At 31.5% G+C, this 14,953-nt stretch overlaps 1 protein-coding gene across 2 annotated transcripts; it reads left to right on the top strand.

The window, feature by feature from the left end:
- The first annotated feature begins 7,794 nt into the window (after positions 1-7,794).
- LOC21388516 (dnaJ homolog subfamily B member 3) lies at positions 7,795-12,139 on the top strand. Of its 2 annotated transcripts, none has more exons than XM_010106299.2 (6): positions 7,795-8,220; positions 8,361-8,454; positions 9,065-9,132; positions 10,003-10,059; positions 11,031-11,270; positions 11,588-12,139. In XM_010106299.2, the coding sequence occupies exons 1-6, from the start codon at positions 8,116-8,118 to the stop codon at positions 11,738-11,740; spliced, it is 717 nt and encodes a 238-aa protein (XP_010104601.1). In that variant the 5' UTR covers positions 7,795-8,115; the 3' UTR covers positions 11,741-12,139. The 2 variants fall into 2 exon arrangements, with proteins under 2 accessions (XP_010104601.1, XP_024026692.1); XM_024170924.1 differs by having other exon boundaries at positions 7,798-8,220; positions 11,584-11,709.
- The last annotated feature ends 2,814 nt before the right edge of the window (positions 12,140-14,953 follow it).

The raw sequence follows: 14,953 nt of genomic DNA on the forward strand, positions 1-14,953 counted from the left end.
AATTTTTAATTGTAAAAATTTAAAATTAAAAACTCAAATCGATAAAATGAATGAGGCCTAAATGAATCCCATAAGAGACTCTACCTCTCTATCTGGATCTGATATATTCTTGAAGATTGATGAAACAACAAATGCTGACTGAGAAGTCAAGGCAAAACCCACATACTGTTTCTCCAAACTTCCTCCGAAAAGGACCACACCACCTTCTCCACTTTTCTCCTCTTAATGAATTTTGACTCTCCATTTATTAAAATTATATGTATTAGCTAATTACAATTTCAATCAAAAAAAGATAACAAAAGAAATTAGAGAAAATATAAGATTTGTGAGTGAGTTACAGGCTAGTGAGTGCACGGCTAGTGAAGCTCAAGGTTTGCTTGATTTTTTTCCCCTTTTAAAGTGTTGGTTTTAATTTCACTAATTGGTAGAAAATAATGAGTGCGTTTAGAACTCGTTTTAAAATAATTTTATTTTTTGTATGAATATAAAAATGAAAACATTTTCAATATCAGAAAGAAATTATTTTTAAAAATGCGTTTGGTAGTTTTATCAAGAGATTATTTTCAGTATAAAAAAAATCTATTAATGTCTATCTATTTGCTCGAGAGAGGAGAAAATGAAAACAAAAAATGAAAAATGACTAAAATTTATTTTTCATTTCTCTCTCATTTTACACTAAACTAAAAAATCATTTTTATTTCCGTTTTTTATCTTTAATTGTGTCAAACGTCGTTTCTCTCCCATTTTTATTTTTTCATTCTCGAAAAATATGAAAAATAAAAATAAAAACAACTCTAAACACAGCTAATAATTTATATACTGATACCTCAAACTTAATAAGAGAATATATGTTACACCATGATTTTAAATCAAAAGAGAGATTTCAAGAAATAGCATATCTATTTACTCTATTAATATATAACCGAGCCGGATTTAGCCTGTATCATTGGAGATTTACCCATTTTAATCATTAAAAGATTACCATGGCATAAAACAATTTCAATGATATAAGTTGCTGTCACAATGATGTACAAGGAGAACATTATAGGTACCAATATGGACAAACTTTGTCTACTTTTTAAAGGGCAAGTTTTTCCTCATCCTAAATAATGGGCATCTTTCTTTTCCAACAAAATAGACAAAAGGAAAGATATTATTTTGCTTTCTCTTGTGATTATGGGGGTCTAGCAATCCATAAATATTACATTGAGAGGCTGAAAGCTTGAGTTTATTATATGAAGCACGTGAATCCGAGTGACTTCCAATCTGACATGGCTGAACTTCACGTGGGTATGTTGGGCCCTTTGGACCACTCATTCTTTGCAAGAATAAAGTGCTTCTCTTCTTGTGGCCATAATTCTTGTTCCATTTACAAAAATATCTTCGCTATTATGACACCCGCCAAACATATATATGGCTAATTTGATCAAGAAAAAATCTACATATTTTATTACACCAAGAAAATAGCCATTTCAATTTATTCCTTAATTACATTTTCCGATCTTTAATTGTTTTTATGTTGGAGATAGATTTGGAAGTAATTAAATGCACGTTTAGTTCACTGATTTAAATTTTTAATTTAAATTTAAATATAATTTTATATGAGAATTTTTTACTGTAATAAAAAAATTAAATATAATTATTTTAAAAAAAAATTTACTCAATAAAACTCAAATTGATAAATGAACCGGCCTTAAATTGTTTCTACCAATCCAAACATCCAACACAATCAAAGCAGCTCACTTTATACGTCATGGTATATATATATTTTATTTTTATTTAAAAAAAAAGAAACTGTATTGCATTATTTTATTACAATGGGTTTGCTAGATGTCACTTCCTCGTACCTAGAGCAAGATCGTGATCGAATAAGCGAGAAAGACATGTTTCAAAAGAAAAATCAGAAGTCATTGCTTTGAAATGCTTTCCAATTTCCATAACGTGAATAGATAACATAAAGTATGTCCAAAAGATATATATATTTAAATTGGACATGATGGAGCCGTATTCAGCCAATTTGCTAATATTAATATAATAAGTTCATTACATTCCCTTTCCAAAGTGCAAGGAAAACATACTGGATGGGTCGAGAGAAAGAAATATACGCATCGTTAATTTCTTTTATTTGAGTTTTTAATTTTAAATTTTTACAGTAAAAATTTTTTAAAAATTATCTCATCTAATTTTTTTTATTATAATAAAAAATTATTAAAAAATATTATATTTCAGCTCGAATTAAAAATTTAAACCCGCGAAATGAACGAGACATGTTACATACATTATATATGCAATTATATGCTTGTAAGCTTATGATCTTCATAATCAAATAATGTGTGCATTAAAGGCCACGATACTTAATTCTACTTTATTAATCCAAATAATTTTGGGTGTACACCTACATTACTTGCCCATGCTACTTAAATTACGGTTGGAGAGTTTCGGGAAAAAAAGGAAATGGCCAAAATATTGGGAAACAAAAATTAATAATCGAAATTTATGTTGGGAAACAAAAATTAATCATCGGAATTTAGGGGAGCAAAAAACTATGGTTCGCAATATGGGTCATAATATGATAACACGACTCGAAAACGACACAAATTTTATGGGTTAGGGTTGAGAAAAAAAAAGATGTTCGGGTCAGAATTGGGTCAACCTGAAATTGATACGAAAAACACTGGTCAATTTCGAGTTGGACCCGCCTAACGCGAAGACGACACGAAACTCGTAAAAAAACTAAAAAATACATATAATTTTCATTACATATTTTTTTTTATTATGAACTTGTGATATCATAATAGTTATACTCAAAATCTTATACTATTATTTACTTAATTTCAATAGATGTTATTGTATTTTAGTGTGTTATGAATTTTAAGTTATTTCTAATATGTAACAAATTAAATAAAAGTATACAATTTACGTGTCAATTTCAAGTTCATGGGTCAATTTCGTGTCACGGGTCATTTTCGTGTCGTGTTATGTCAACCCGTAAAGTGGTCGTGTTGCGGTTTTTAAAAAATTTTATGTCACAGGTCGTATTCGGGTTAACTGTAATTTTTTTAAAAAAACTAATAAAACACGATACGAATACGACACGTGACACGAATTGTCAATAAAAAAATAGCTGGTATAATAAGAGGTTATGGAAACACCCTCACCGCCAATTATAATGGCACTTGTTGTGACTATATGTGATGGATGACGGTGTTGGTAATGGAAAACTGAATAAAACACGATACGAATACGACACGTGATACGAATTGTCAATAAAAAAACAGCTGGTATGATAAGAGGTTATGGAAACACCCTCACCGCCAATTATAATGGCACTTGTTGTGACTATATGTGATGCATGACGGTGTTGGTAATGGACGTTGTGAAGCCGTGACATAAATCACAATGAGAAACAAGAACGGCGGTGAGGTTTGCCATCACTACAATAAAAGTATTTTAGAAGGCTGGATGCGCTAATTTTTTACATCGGTTCTCTGACAAACCGACGTTAAAATTAGCAAAAATACTGGAATTTTACGTGAAAGAGCGGAGTCATCAGATTTTATCATTTTTATAATTAGTTCTGAAAAGTGCGTTGTTATTTATTAATTTATAATAACAGTTTCTGAGTTAACCGACATTTTTTTTTTTTTTTTTTTTTTTTTTTAAAGTCGGTTGTATTGTCCGTCTTAGAAAAGAATAAAAGAAGACGGATAAATATTGATCTTGTCGTACGTTGGACACATCAGTAATCACCATGCGCGCAGACATGTTTATTACACCAACATATTGATTAATGCATAAAGCATTGGGATTTTGGTTCCTTGGTTCCATGAAAATTGAGAGAGATCCCTTTCATAGTTTCAAAAAAAAAAAAAAAAAAAAGACAAGACCGCAAGTTAAATAGAGGAAAAAGACTTTCGTTGTTTTTCTACGTACTTTTCTACGATTGATATACTGTATTATATGTCCTTAAATGGGACAGATATAATGCAATTTTTTTTGGAAATGCATGTAAGAAATTGCTTTACGCGTTCGTATTGGAGAGAGCTTGAGGCAATCCACGTAAAATGCATGTCAAAATTATGTTGACTTTTGGGTTGAGTACTGCGGTTGAGAAACTCTCTAATCTTTCTTCATAAAATTAATTCAATATTTCTTTTTTGGTTAAAATAAAATTTATCTTCACAGTCCTTTGGTGGCCACCACGTTCACAATTGGCGACATCGCAGAAAGGTAGGGAGGGGCAAAGAAATGACTCGAGGGTGGTGGTTCATTGGTTCTAGAGAGGTTGGACACAAAAAGAGAGAAGAAGATATGGACTGTTTCCGTTTTTTAAAACGTTCTTCACGTTTTCGGAGAAGGGAAAAATGAAAATGACATAAAGATAGTGTTTGGTTTGACACCGTACCAGAAATGAAAACAAAATCGTTTTTGTATTTTTCCCAAAAACTACCACCATTCTGAAAATAAATTATACTCGTTTTCATTTTTTCCATTTCCATTTTCTCTCCTCTGAAATTTTTTTCTGCCCTTCACTTCTCACACGCTATCTCTTCTTGAATTTCTCCGTTCTCTTCTCGTCATCTTCTCCGGTTATAGTTCACCGGTCTTCTCCGATCTGGCTTCTCTCGTCTGCTCTGGTCTCTCTTCTCCGGTCTTCTCTGGGGACGACGATGACAACCATGACATTTGGAGTAGGAGGAGGCCATTGACTACCTTCCTAATGCCCCTGAAGATTTGGACATGGTGTCTGCAATTTCCAACAAATTCAGGGCCAATAACTCTCCCCTAAATTTTGTTCTCACCACTTTCTTTTGTGATCCATTTCAGACCAGAACAAGTCAAGGGGGACGATCGCAACCACACCCTCACCTGGGTCGCTCTAAAAGTCTGAACAAGTTTTCCGGTCATCCTCTGCCTGGGCAGCCGAAGAATTGCCGATTTAAATATGCTAAATGGTTTTGGGTTTCCTTATTTCTTTTATGAAAGTAACTCTCCCCTAAATTTTATTCTCACCACTTTCTTTTGTGATCCATTTCAGACCAGAACAAGTCAAGGGGGACGATCACAGCCACGCCCTCACCTGGGTCGCTCCAAAAATCTGAACAAGTTTTCCGGTCATCCTCTGCCTGGGCAGCCGAAGAATTGCCGATTTAAATATGCTAAATGGTTTTTGGGTTTCCTTATTTCTTTTATGAAAGTGTGAAATTGAGCCCTTAATATTTAGAGAAGAAACTTACAATTGTTTTGGAATGAAATTAGGTTGATGTCTGCTGGAGATTTTTCACGAATTTTGTTTCAATTATTATTTATTTAATATATTATTATTTTAAACACTATTACATGTTCTTAAAAATTAAACCACCAAACGCAGTTTCAGTTTTTTTTTTAAATTAAAAATAATCTCTTAATAAAACTACTAAATGCATTTTCATAAATGATTCCAAAATAGAAATGAAAACGTTTTCATTTTCATTTTCATACAGAAAATAAAATTATTTTGAAACGAGTTCCAAACGCACCCTATAACTCAATATTTCTACCACGCCTTTCAATATTTTCAAAAAAAAAAAATGCCGTTTGGGAATCTCACTTGATTTTGTTAAAAGGAAGGATCCAACAGCAGCTTCACTTGATAAAATGTTGTATGTTTTAGAACTTAGCCCGCACGATTTTATTTTTGGACTTCACTCCAAATAGTCTCCTACTATTAGAAGGTGGTGTCATTTTTTATAAACTATCACCTAAATCCTTTCTCAGATAATATGAGATTGCACAACTTATTATATCTTGATATTTTTTTACCTAAAATAATTGATGACTATCACAATTACTCCTTCTTATGAGGGTCCAACGTTCTCATTGACTTTCGATTGGGTACAAACTCTAATAGTGATGTGTTTAATATTACTCCAATAAAAATCTCTATCATATGAGTTATTGGTTTTATCTTTCTTTGTAAATATTAACTAATGTGCAACTTTGCTTTGCCAAATTCTAATCTTAAAGGAAAAAAAGAAGGAACTTTTAAGATAAATCTATAATAATTTTTCACCTTTTCCTCCAAATATGGAAAAGTGGTTTATGCACCTCTGGAACTTTAAAAACACTAGCAAAAGTACTCATTCACTCACATTTCGTCCTATTAAAATTGATGGGTTACTAATTCTTCAAAAAAAAAAAAACTTGGTTTCAGCTGAAAAGTTTTAATTATTAGTGTAATCAATTCTAAAAAGGCAAATTTTCTTTAATACTAAATGAAAATTTTCATTACAAAAATTGGACACTTGGCCTAGAAATTCCCTCGAGAAATTGGGTGCCATCAAACTTTACTCGTGATCTAATTAAGGCTTCTATTTTCATACATATTCTTGCCAATTGTGACCCCAATATGTTTGCTTGTGGTTGCAAAAGTACGAGCAGCAGACATTCGTTTAAAAAAAAAAAAAACTCAAGAGAAAAAGTTCTAAAAAAATGAATTGAAGTTCCTCGGCTTAGAAAAATGAAAGATTTCCCATCTTCTTTTGGCAAAATGGAATTAAAAAAAATTACATACTTTGCCATTGTTATGTATATATTTTTATTATTTATGTCATTTTAAATAATTGAATGTGATTGTGGCTTCTATAAATAATATTTATTATTATTTTATGTGGTATTTTGTTGGGAAGACTTTACATGTAAAATTATATCAACACACTTTAAGATCTTAATTTGACCTCAAAAGTTAACATAATTAGGTTTTGAGTCCTTCCATGCATATAAAAGGGGAGTCAGCTCGAGCATGGGAAAGAGAGCCGAACCATATACGAACTATCGGTTCTGATATCACTTGTTGGGAAGACTTCACATGTAAAACTGACCTAATGCACTTTAAGAGTCCAACTTAACTCAAAAGGTTAACATATTAAAGTCTTGAGTCATTCTATGCATATAAATAATTTTACATGTTCATCCACTTTTCATGTAGAACAACACATATATACATTTTTCTCAATATGTTTTTTATTTTTTTTTTCCTTGAAAAAAATCCCCCGTAATGTTTTGCCAATAAAAAAGGCCCGAAAGGCCAATGGTCACTAATTTAACCGCATGAAGAAAGATACCAGGCTTGGATTTAAGAGGGATTGGGTTAAATCACACATTATTATTACATAAAAAACGTAAATAATTATTTGTGTAGATTTTTGTGAGCAAAATATTTAGGATTATAAATCCCTGTTTTTTATTAGCATATATGATGCTCAGCACTGTTTAGAAACCCAATTGCATCAACCATCGGCTTCACACGTCAAAGAAGTTTTGAAGTTTGAAGAGGGGTAACTTGGACATTTCATTCCCATCCCAATTGGGTTACTATTTTGAAGCAGTGATGATAAGAACATTTATTTATAATTTAGGAAAAAAATAATAAAAGAAAAGCCACGAGAATAGCACGGTGACCCAAACTACATGAGTTTCATCTAAATCTCACGAAAGTTATTATTGTTTTTGCCGTCAGAGAAGACTTCAAATAACAGTGAAAAACGGAACATTCTGGAGACACAATCCGCAAAAATATCTCACAACTCCCATGCAATCTCAACCGTCCATCGCGATCCCCTTATCCCACACACAATAAACAATACACACATTAATTACCCGTTACAGTAATCACCAAAATCAGTAATAAAATAGCTTCTTCATCTTTTTTTTTTTTCCCCTAATTTAAAGATTAAAGAAAAAAACCCAAATTGCCAAATGTGATAAATAAATAAATAAATATATATATATATATATTAAAAAAGCTATATTAGTGGGCTGGTTTCTGGAGAGTTCTTGAGGCCTAGCGTTTTGGGGGAGGGCTTGTGCTGATCCTCTTTTTTCGCCTTTGCCCTCTTCCCCTTTCCCTTCACGGAAACCAAATATTCCCAGCTTCCGTGTCTTATATATTAATCATCAAGATGTAGTCCAACTTTTCTGTTATCTTTCTCCTTTATCTCCCTCTTATATATGTATATATACATATTTATGGGTTTCTGGGTTTTTTAATTCGTCGACAAGGCAAGAAATTATCTATAAGGAGCTGGACAATTTTGGTGTTTTCTGGGTTTGTTTGGATTGTTTCTGTGTGGAGGAATGGCTAATGGTGGAGAGAAAAGCAATGACTTTTACGCGGTTTTGGGGTTGGAAAAGGAATGCACTGCCTCCGACCTCAGGAATGCTTATAAGAAACTTGCTCTGGTTAGTTCGGAGCTTTCGAAATTGATCCTCTGTTTTTTTTTTTCCTTCCAAAATCCAACAAAATTTTATTTTTCGTGATGTTTGAGATGGATCTCTGAGAAAAAAAAAAAAAGTGTTGATTTGAATTTTTGTTGGAATAGAGATGGCACCCAGATCGGTGTTCGGCTTCGGGAAATTCAAAGTTCGTGGAAGAAGCCAAGAAGAAATTCCAGGCTATTCAGCAAGCCTATTCTGGTAAATTTACACCGCCAATCTCTTCGAGAATCTTCTTTTAAACAGGAGAAAAAATTAAGCCCGGTTTTGATTCGGCAGTTTGAATTTTTTTATTTAAATTTTTTGATTTGAGCCGTATTTATTTCATCAATTTAAATTTTATTACCATAAATTTTTTTTAAAAATAATCATATTTAATTTTATTATTACAATAAAAAAATTTTATATAAAATTACATCTTAATTTAAATTAAAAATTTAAATCAACAAATTAAATGAATTCTTAATATGGTTTAAATTATAATTTAATTATTTAAATGTGTAGTTAAAATTTTAATTTAAATTAAAAATAAAATTTAAATTTGTGTATAATAAACGTAAAAAAAAATGAGCACTTCTTATTATTAAAAAATAGTTTAAATAATTAAATTAAAAAAAATTAAATTTTAAGTTAGATCATTTAATTTTAATTTAAATAAAAAATATAATTTAAACTGTGTATTTATTAAATTAATTTGTGCAAGTTAAATTGAATTAAATTAATAAAATAAAGATGTAAAATGTTGAAAGGGGGGGTTTAATTGATTAATGGATTCACGAGGAGTTTATTGCAATTTTCTCTCCGTGCACAGTTTTATCAGACGAGAGCAAGAGATTTCTGTACGACGTCGGAGTCTATGATAGCGATGATGACGAAAATGTAAGCTTTTTTATTTTTTATTTATTTTCCCGGGAAATACACTTTCATCGGTCTTTGTACAAGACGTGTTGACTTTTTGTTCTTTGACCTATTATCATGGCTGTTACGTGGAAATGTACGAAATTCAACCGTTGGCCATTGCTAATTGAATCAGGACGTCTCTTGGAGGTTATAATGGACCCTATCATATCCAATCATTGCTCCATATGGGCTTCATGAGTCTCTGTTTTCTTTTCGCATTTAAAAAAATAGTCATATTTCTAGTGTATTCTCAGGGCCACCCTACTTTGTTATATAATAATTTTGTGACAGGCTGCCTTTAGTATTTCTCCATATAGACGGTGATTTATGATTAATAGATTAGTAGGATTGTTTTTTTGGCTGAGTAATAGATATTTTTTGTCCTGTTTGGATTTGGTTTGTTGGTTTGAGTTTTATTAAATTAAAATTTTTTTATTTAAACAGAAAAATTTAAATTGTACGGTTTAAATTGTAGTTTGAATTTATATTTAAATGTGTAGTTAAAATTTTAATTTAAACATTGAATAAAATTTAAATTTGTGTCTGGTAAGTGTGAAAAACAGAGAGAGTAGACATTTTTTTTACCAAAAAAATGGTTTAAACGGTTGAACTTGAAGGAGTTAAGCTAAGTTGAACTCTTTAACTCAGTTTAAATGAGAAATATAATTCAAACTACTGCTTACCAAATATAAGTTCAAACTGCGCTTATTGTTTAAATTAAGTTGAACTGAACTAAATCATTGAAACAAATAGGGACTTTATATTTTACTAGATTGCGGAGCAGCCAAAAAAAAAAATCTCTTTCAAATGGATAACTTGAGCTTATTATGAATTTGTGAAAAAATGCAGGGAATGGGTGATTTTTTGAACGAGATGGCAGTCATGATGAGCCAAACAAAGCCTAATGTGAGTTAGAAATAATTTTCTTTATATGCAACTTTTTTTATAAAAAGATAATCCTTTGCTATTGTACAAATATGAGAATTTTGATTCATCAACAAAAAAAAAAAATTAATCTTAGTTGATTTTGCTTATGTTTCAAAGTGGACGGACTATTGAGGAAGAATTGTTTGTCGCTTTTTGAGAAATCCTATGTTGTAGACTTTTTTTTTTTTTTTTTGCTTTACATTGTGGGTCTGTGTGCCACTCCAAAAGTAATGCGCTTTGAAAGAGAAATTATTAATGGCTATTGTCTACTACAAGGAATTCTGGATGGGCCACTTTAGGTTCAGGAAATCGTATTTTTTTAATGGATATTATATGTTAAATTTCTTTATTCTTTTGTGGTGTACTGGTGTTATGATCGTCTATGTTTAGATACTAGGAAGTCCGTTTCTGGAGGGCCCATTTGAAGGGCTGCTCCATGACAAAACCAAAACTATTTTCTACACGTAGCTTGGGAAGGCACAGTAGGTTCTAGCTCGTCGAGACTTTGTGGACCCAAGAATGTGGGCCCAAGTAACCCGTCCTTTCTTTTTTTTGTTTGGGAGCTTGCAAAAAGTATTTTGTTTTGAGATTTTTTCTGGTAGACTTCCTTATCGGTAGGTCAGTTTCTAATAATTAGATTTAGTAAAAATTATATTAGAATAAAAGAGTATGTTCAATATATAGTAATACAAAATTTGATGGCTAAAGCTAGAGAATTACTGATAGTTTTTTTTTTTTTTTTTTTTTTTTTTTTTTTTTTTTTTTTTTTCCGGAGAAATTAGGAATTTTCTCGTTTTATTGTGTTCTAAAAATAGTAGAATTACTGACAGTGAGAAGTGATGAAAGTGGATTTGAACAATTGGTGCTGAATAATAACCAAGAGACTAAAGTGATTATTATGATGATGATGTTAGAATTTCTAAAGTTGTTTGGGGTATGAAAATGGACAGGAAGGTGGGGAAGAGACATTTGAAGAATTACAGCAGCTATTTGAAGACATGTTTCAGGGTGACACCGAGACATTTGGATCTGGCAGTTCCTATTGCGAGAGTTCTGCTTCTTCATCCTCGTATTATTCTGAGAGTTCCAGTTCTAATAGCAAGCGCAGTTCCTCGGAAATGAACAATGGCAATACAAACCTCAACAGTTCTTCCAGTTTCGCCGCCCACTTTCAGACCTTCTGTGTTGGGGTGAGTACCCTGCCCCGATTTTATTTTTTTCTTTTCTTCCGATAAATTTTAATAACAAAAACATGATTTAAAATTAGTAATTAGTGGGGGAAACAACTATTAATTATTCTATTTAATGCGGTCCATGATATGATTTAAGAATTAAGTTATGGTAAAGGATTATTACTGTACTAATTAGTTATGTTTCTTGGTCATGAGGCCTTGTCTTCTTGTAGTCAACGTGGTTTGAAGTACACTCTAGAATAGAATTTCATATAGTTACAAGAGGTTCACGTGTTGATTTGTATTGTTTTCTTTCTTAACCCCAATGAAGACAGGTGGAGCGTCGTCGGCGGGATACGAGGGAGGGGAACAGGGTAAGAGGAGAAGTTCGAGGAGGAGCAAGCGATAGACAACATGGCGGGAAACAAAATGTTTCGGCTAGCTACGATGTTTCTTCGAACAACTACTCTGGTATTTCGGCTGCATGATTTTGCTTAACTACAAAATAGAGCGCAAAATTATAAGCTTGGAGTGGATCCTTTTGATGGATCAGGCATTACAGGATACAGGTAGGCAAAAAAAAAAAAAAAAAAGAAAACTTGTTTGTCACCACTTTTACCTTATCTTTAGATGGAGGATTTGAGGCTGGGGCAGAGAGTTTTTGAGTCTCCATGCTGTGGTTTAGTATTGGTAGCTTGGTCTTAGAGCTTTTTTCGTTGTAATGATTCCCTTTTGTTCTTTTGATATTCTAATATCTAGTAGTCATCTTCTTTTCTTCTAGTTTAATTGTCAAAGGTCAACGTTTAATCAGACTTATATTTTGTAATGAACCAAGGACCATATCTCATCTGGGGTGTTCTCAATTTGCCCCCTTTTTTTTTTTTTTTTAATTTCCTTTTCATTTTGGTTGATTTCTTTGGATTGGAGATATAGATTTATGGAGTATTCTATGAAAGAGTTTTCCTTTACGACTTTTTGGGAATGTTTAGTTAGAGAATTAATACCATGATTTAAATCATGATTTATAATTTATTACAATATTTTTTCTTATAAAAAATACACGATTATAATCTCTTTTAATTGAATTAACTAATAGTCTCATTCATTAATTATTGGTGCTTAAAAACAAAACAAGAAGTACAGAGTTTAGGGTACGTGTTAAAAAAAAAAAAAAAAAAAAAAAAAAACCTTTTTTTATCCCCGCGCATATGAGGAAAAAGAGGTGTGAAGTTGACAGTAGAGCGTATCCCATTGGCTTAAGGGGGTCCTACAGCACGTGGTGGGGAAGACCAAGCGTGGGGCCAACGGAGAACTTTAAAAGGACAGAAAAAGTCTAATTCGTCCGCTTTTTAAAATGGGATTGATGGTGAAAGGCAGAGCATGCAATATGCATGGCTATTGGCCCGTCAACACCCACCACCCACTTTTGGTTTTGAAAGCTTATGGGACCCAATTTCATCGCAATTTGCCAAACCCAAGCATTTAACAACCTGCCGTCATCTTCTCTTATTGTCTCAAGCAACTTGAGGTTTCTTTCCCTTTATAAATTTAAGATTTTAATTCGAGTTAAGATGTGATATTTTTAAAAAAATTTTAATTGTAATAAAAAAAATTATATGTGACGTTTTTTAAAAATTTTTAACTGTAAAAATTTAAAACTTAAAACTCAAATCGATGAAATGAACGATACATAAATTTACTCCGGTCTTTACACAGCCAACCTGCCATGATTTTGTCTCCGTGGCCTTGTTAGTCTTTAATTAATAAACAAGAGCATTGTTATTCATCATCATTCACCAATGATATAAAGAAGAGAGCAGTCACGTAACAAAAGGTAAAATATGTCATGTAACAGTTCTATTGTCACATATGTAGTGTTTGCATTATTAATAATAGTGAAATAGTACTTTAAAAAAAGCAATGGTTTTGACAGGTTGAGTAAAAAGATTACAAACTTGTTATTTTTCCTCTTTTCTTTTGACGAAATATAAGATAGGATATGGGAGAAATGAATATTGAAGTTTACAAAGGAATCTTAATAAAGTCATGTCATCAGAATGCGCTATGATTTATCATATGGTTTTCCTCCTTTTAATGATCAATTGTTGTAGGTTTAACGAAATATGTCATCAACTCACTCTTTCATACAAAAAAATAACAAATAAATTTCTATCGAAATCCTTATAGCTAAATATGGTTAATTAGTTCTGATTTATTATATGAATATATGACATCATAAAGCTGTCTCTTTCTTTTTAAAACCCAACTTTAATGTCATAATCTGATTTAATTATCCAACTAATTATGCACGCTACACAATCATTATCAACGATAAATTCTTCTTAAGTCAAAAAGTTTCATTTTGTGAAGTACAAAGCATTTGTACAAGTTCCAAAGAAGAAGGAGAAGGAAAAATAAATAAATAAATAAAGAGAGACAGTAGTTTTCTTAATTTAGTAACCATGCTTTTATTCATACACATCTCATTGCCTTTTGCGGAAAAACACAGAGGATTGCAACTCATTTCTCGAGATATCAAATCGAGCCACAACACCAAGTCCGAGTTTTAAGTTGTTAAACAATGAAAGACCCGAAAACTTCTTATCAATAGATTTGATAGAAATTAACGGATTTTAAACCCATCTCTAAAAAATAAATACTAAAAACCGATATTCATCCCAATCATGTTTATCTTCACAACACATAAAAAAAACTTTTGGTGTGATAATCGATATTGATGACAAACAACAATGCTCCAATCGAGAAGATTTTCTTACAGGTGATGAAAAGTTCACCTCTGTTATTGTGAGTGCTGACTCAATCGCCTAAGTCTGTTTAGTTCGTTGATTGAGTTTTTAATTCGAGTTAAAATGTGATTTTATGTTAGAGTTTTTTACTGTAATAAAAAAGTTAAATATAACTATTTTTAAGAACTTTTTATTGTAATAAAACTCAAATTATAAACTCAAATTAGTGAAATGAACATGACTTAATTGCTTGAGACCCCACTTCGAGAACAAGGCCCCCAATTAATGTTTTATTTAGTTTCAAGTGTATAATAAACTGATTTTTTTTTAGACCTTATAAAAAGTTTTGCCTAATGGTCCCTAATACTTTCAGACGGCCATGGTTATTGTCCCAAAGAAAGTTAAAAAAAGAGAAAAGAAATGTTTCGAACTTGAAAGTGGACAAGTTGAGAAACAGTACTGGAATTTGGAGTGCACAGAAAGAAAGTTCAAGAAAGGGCACCAAGTTGATGGTAAAATAATATGTTTAAAGGTCCGCAAGCAAGTTGGTATATATATATATATATATATATATGCGGTTGGTGGCAAAACAAGTTGATAATTCTAAATTCTAATAGAATAAATAAAGATTAAAATCTTGCTCGTCTCTTTAAAAGCCAGCTAGCTAGATTCATCTAATTCCCAGCTGTCTTCAAAACCAATTTCATTCTTTAATCGATTATTTGTAAATTTCCCCACTTGCCCAACCAAAGGGTTTCTTTTATTTACCACACTAAACATGTTGCATTAGTTTATTTCTAAACTGATTTAATTATCCAATCGAGAGTTCGTTATACAATCATGATGGGCTATATGAATTGACAATTTGTAAATAGCTTTTAAGCCGTGAGACAAACTTTATCTTTTGAGCTCAGTTATTTTATTAACAAAAAAAAAAAAAAAGAGGTCAATTAT

Source organism: Morus notabilis, unplaced genomic scaffold, assembly GCF_000414095.1.
Source record: "Morus notabilis unplaced genomic scaffold, ASM41409v2 Scaffold774, whole genome shotgun sequence".
In the NCBI taxonomy this organism is placed as follows: Eukaryota; Viridiplantae; Streptophyta; class Magnoliopsida; order Rosales; family Moraceae; genus Morus; species Morus notabilis.

What these genes read in the sequence shown, in the direction of transcription:
- LOC21388516 (XM_010106299.2), top strand. Translation starts at nt 8,116, where the DNA reads ATGGCTAATGGTGGAGAGAAAAGCAATGACTTTTACGCGGTTTTGGGG. An exon ending in TATTCAGCAAGCCTATTCTG is followed by an intron (nt 8,455 to 9,064) that starts GTAAATTTACAC and finishes CTCCGTGCACAG; the next exon opens with TTTTATCAGACGAGAGCAAG. An exon ending in ATAGCGATGATGACGAAAAT is followed by an intron (nt 9,133 to 10,002) that starts GTAAGCTTTTTT and finishes GAAAAAATGCAG; the next exon opens with GGAATGGGTGATTTTTTGAA.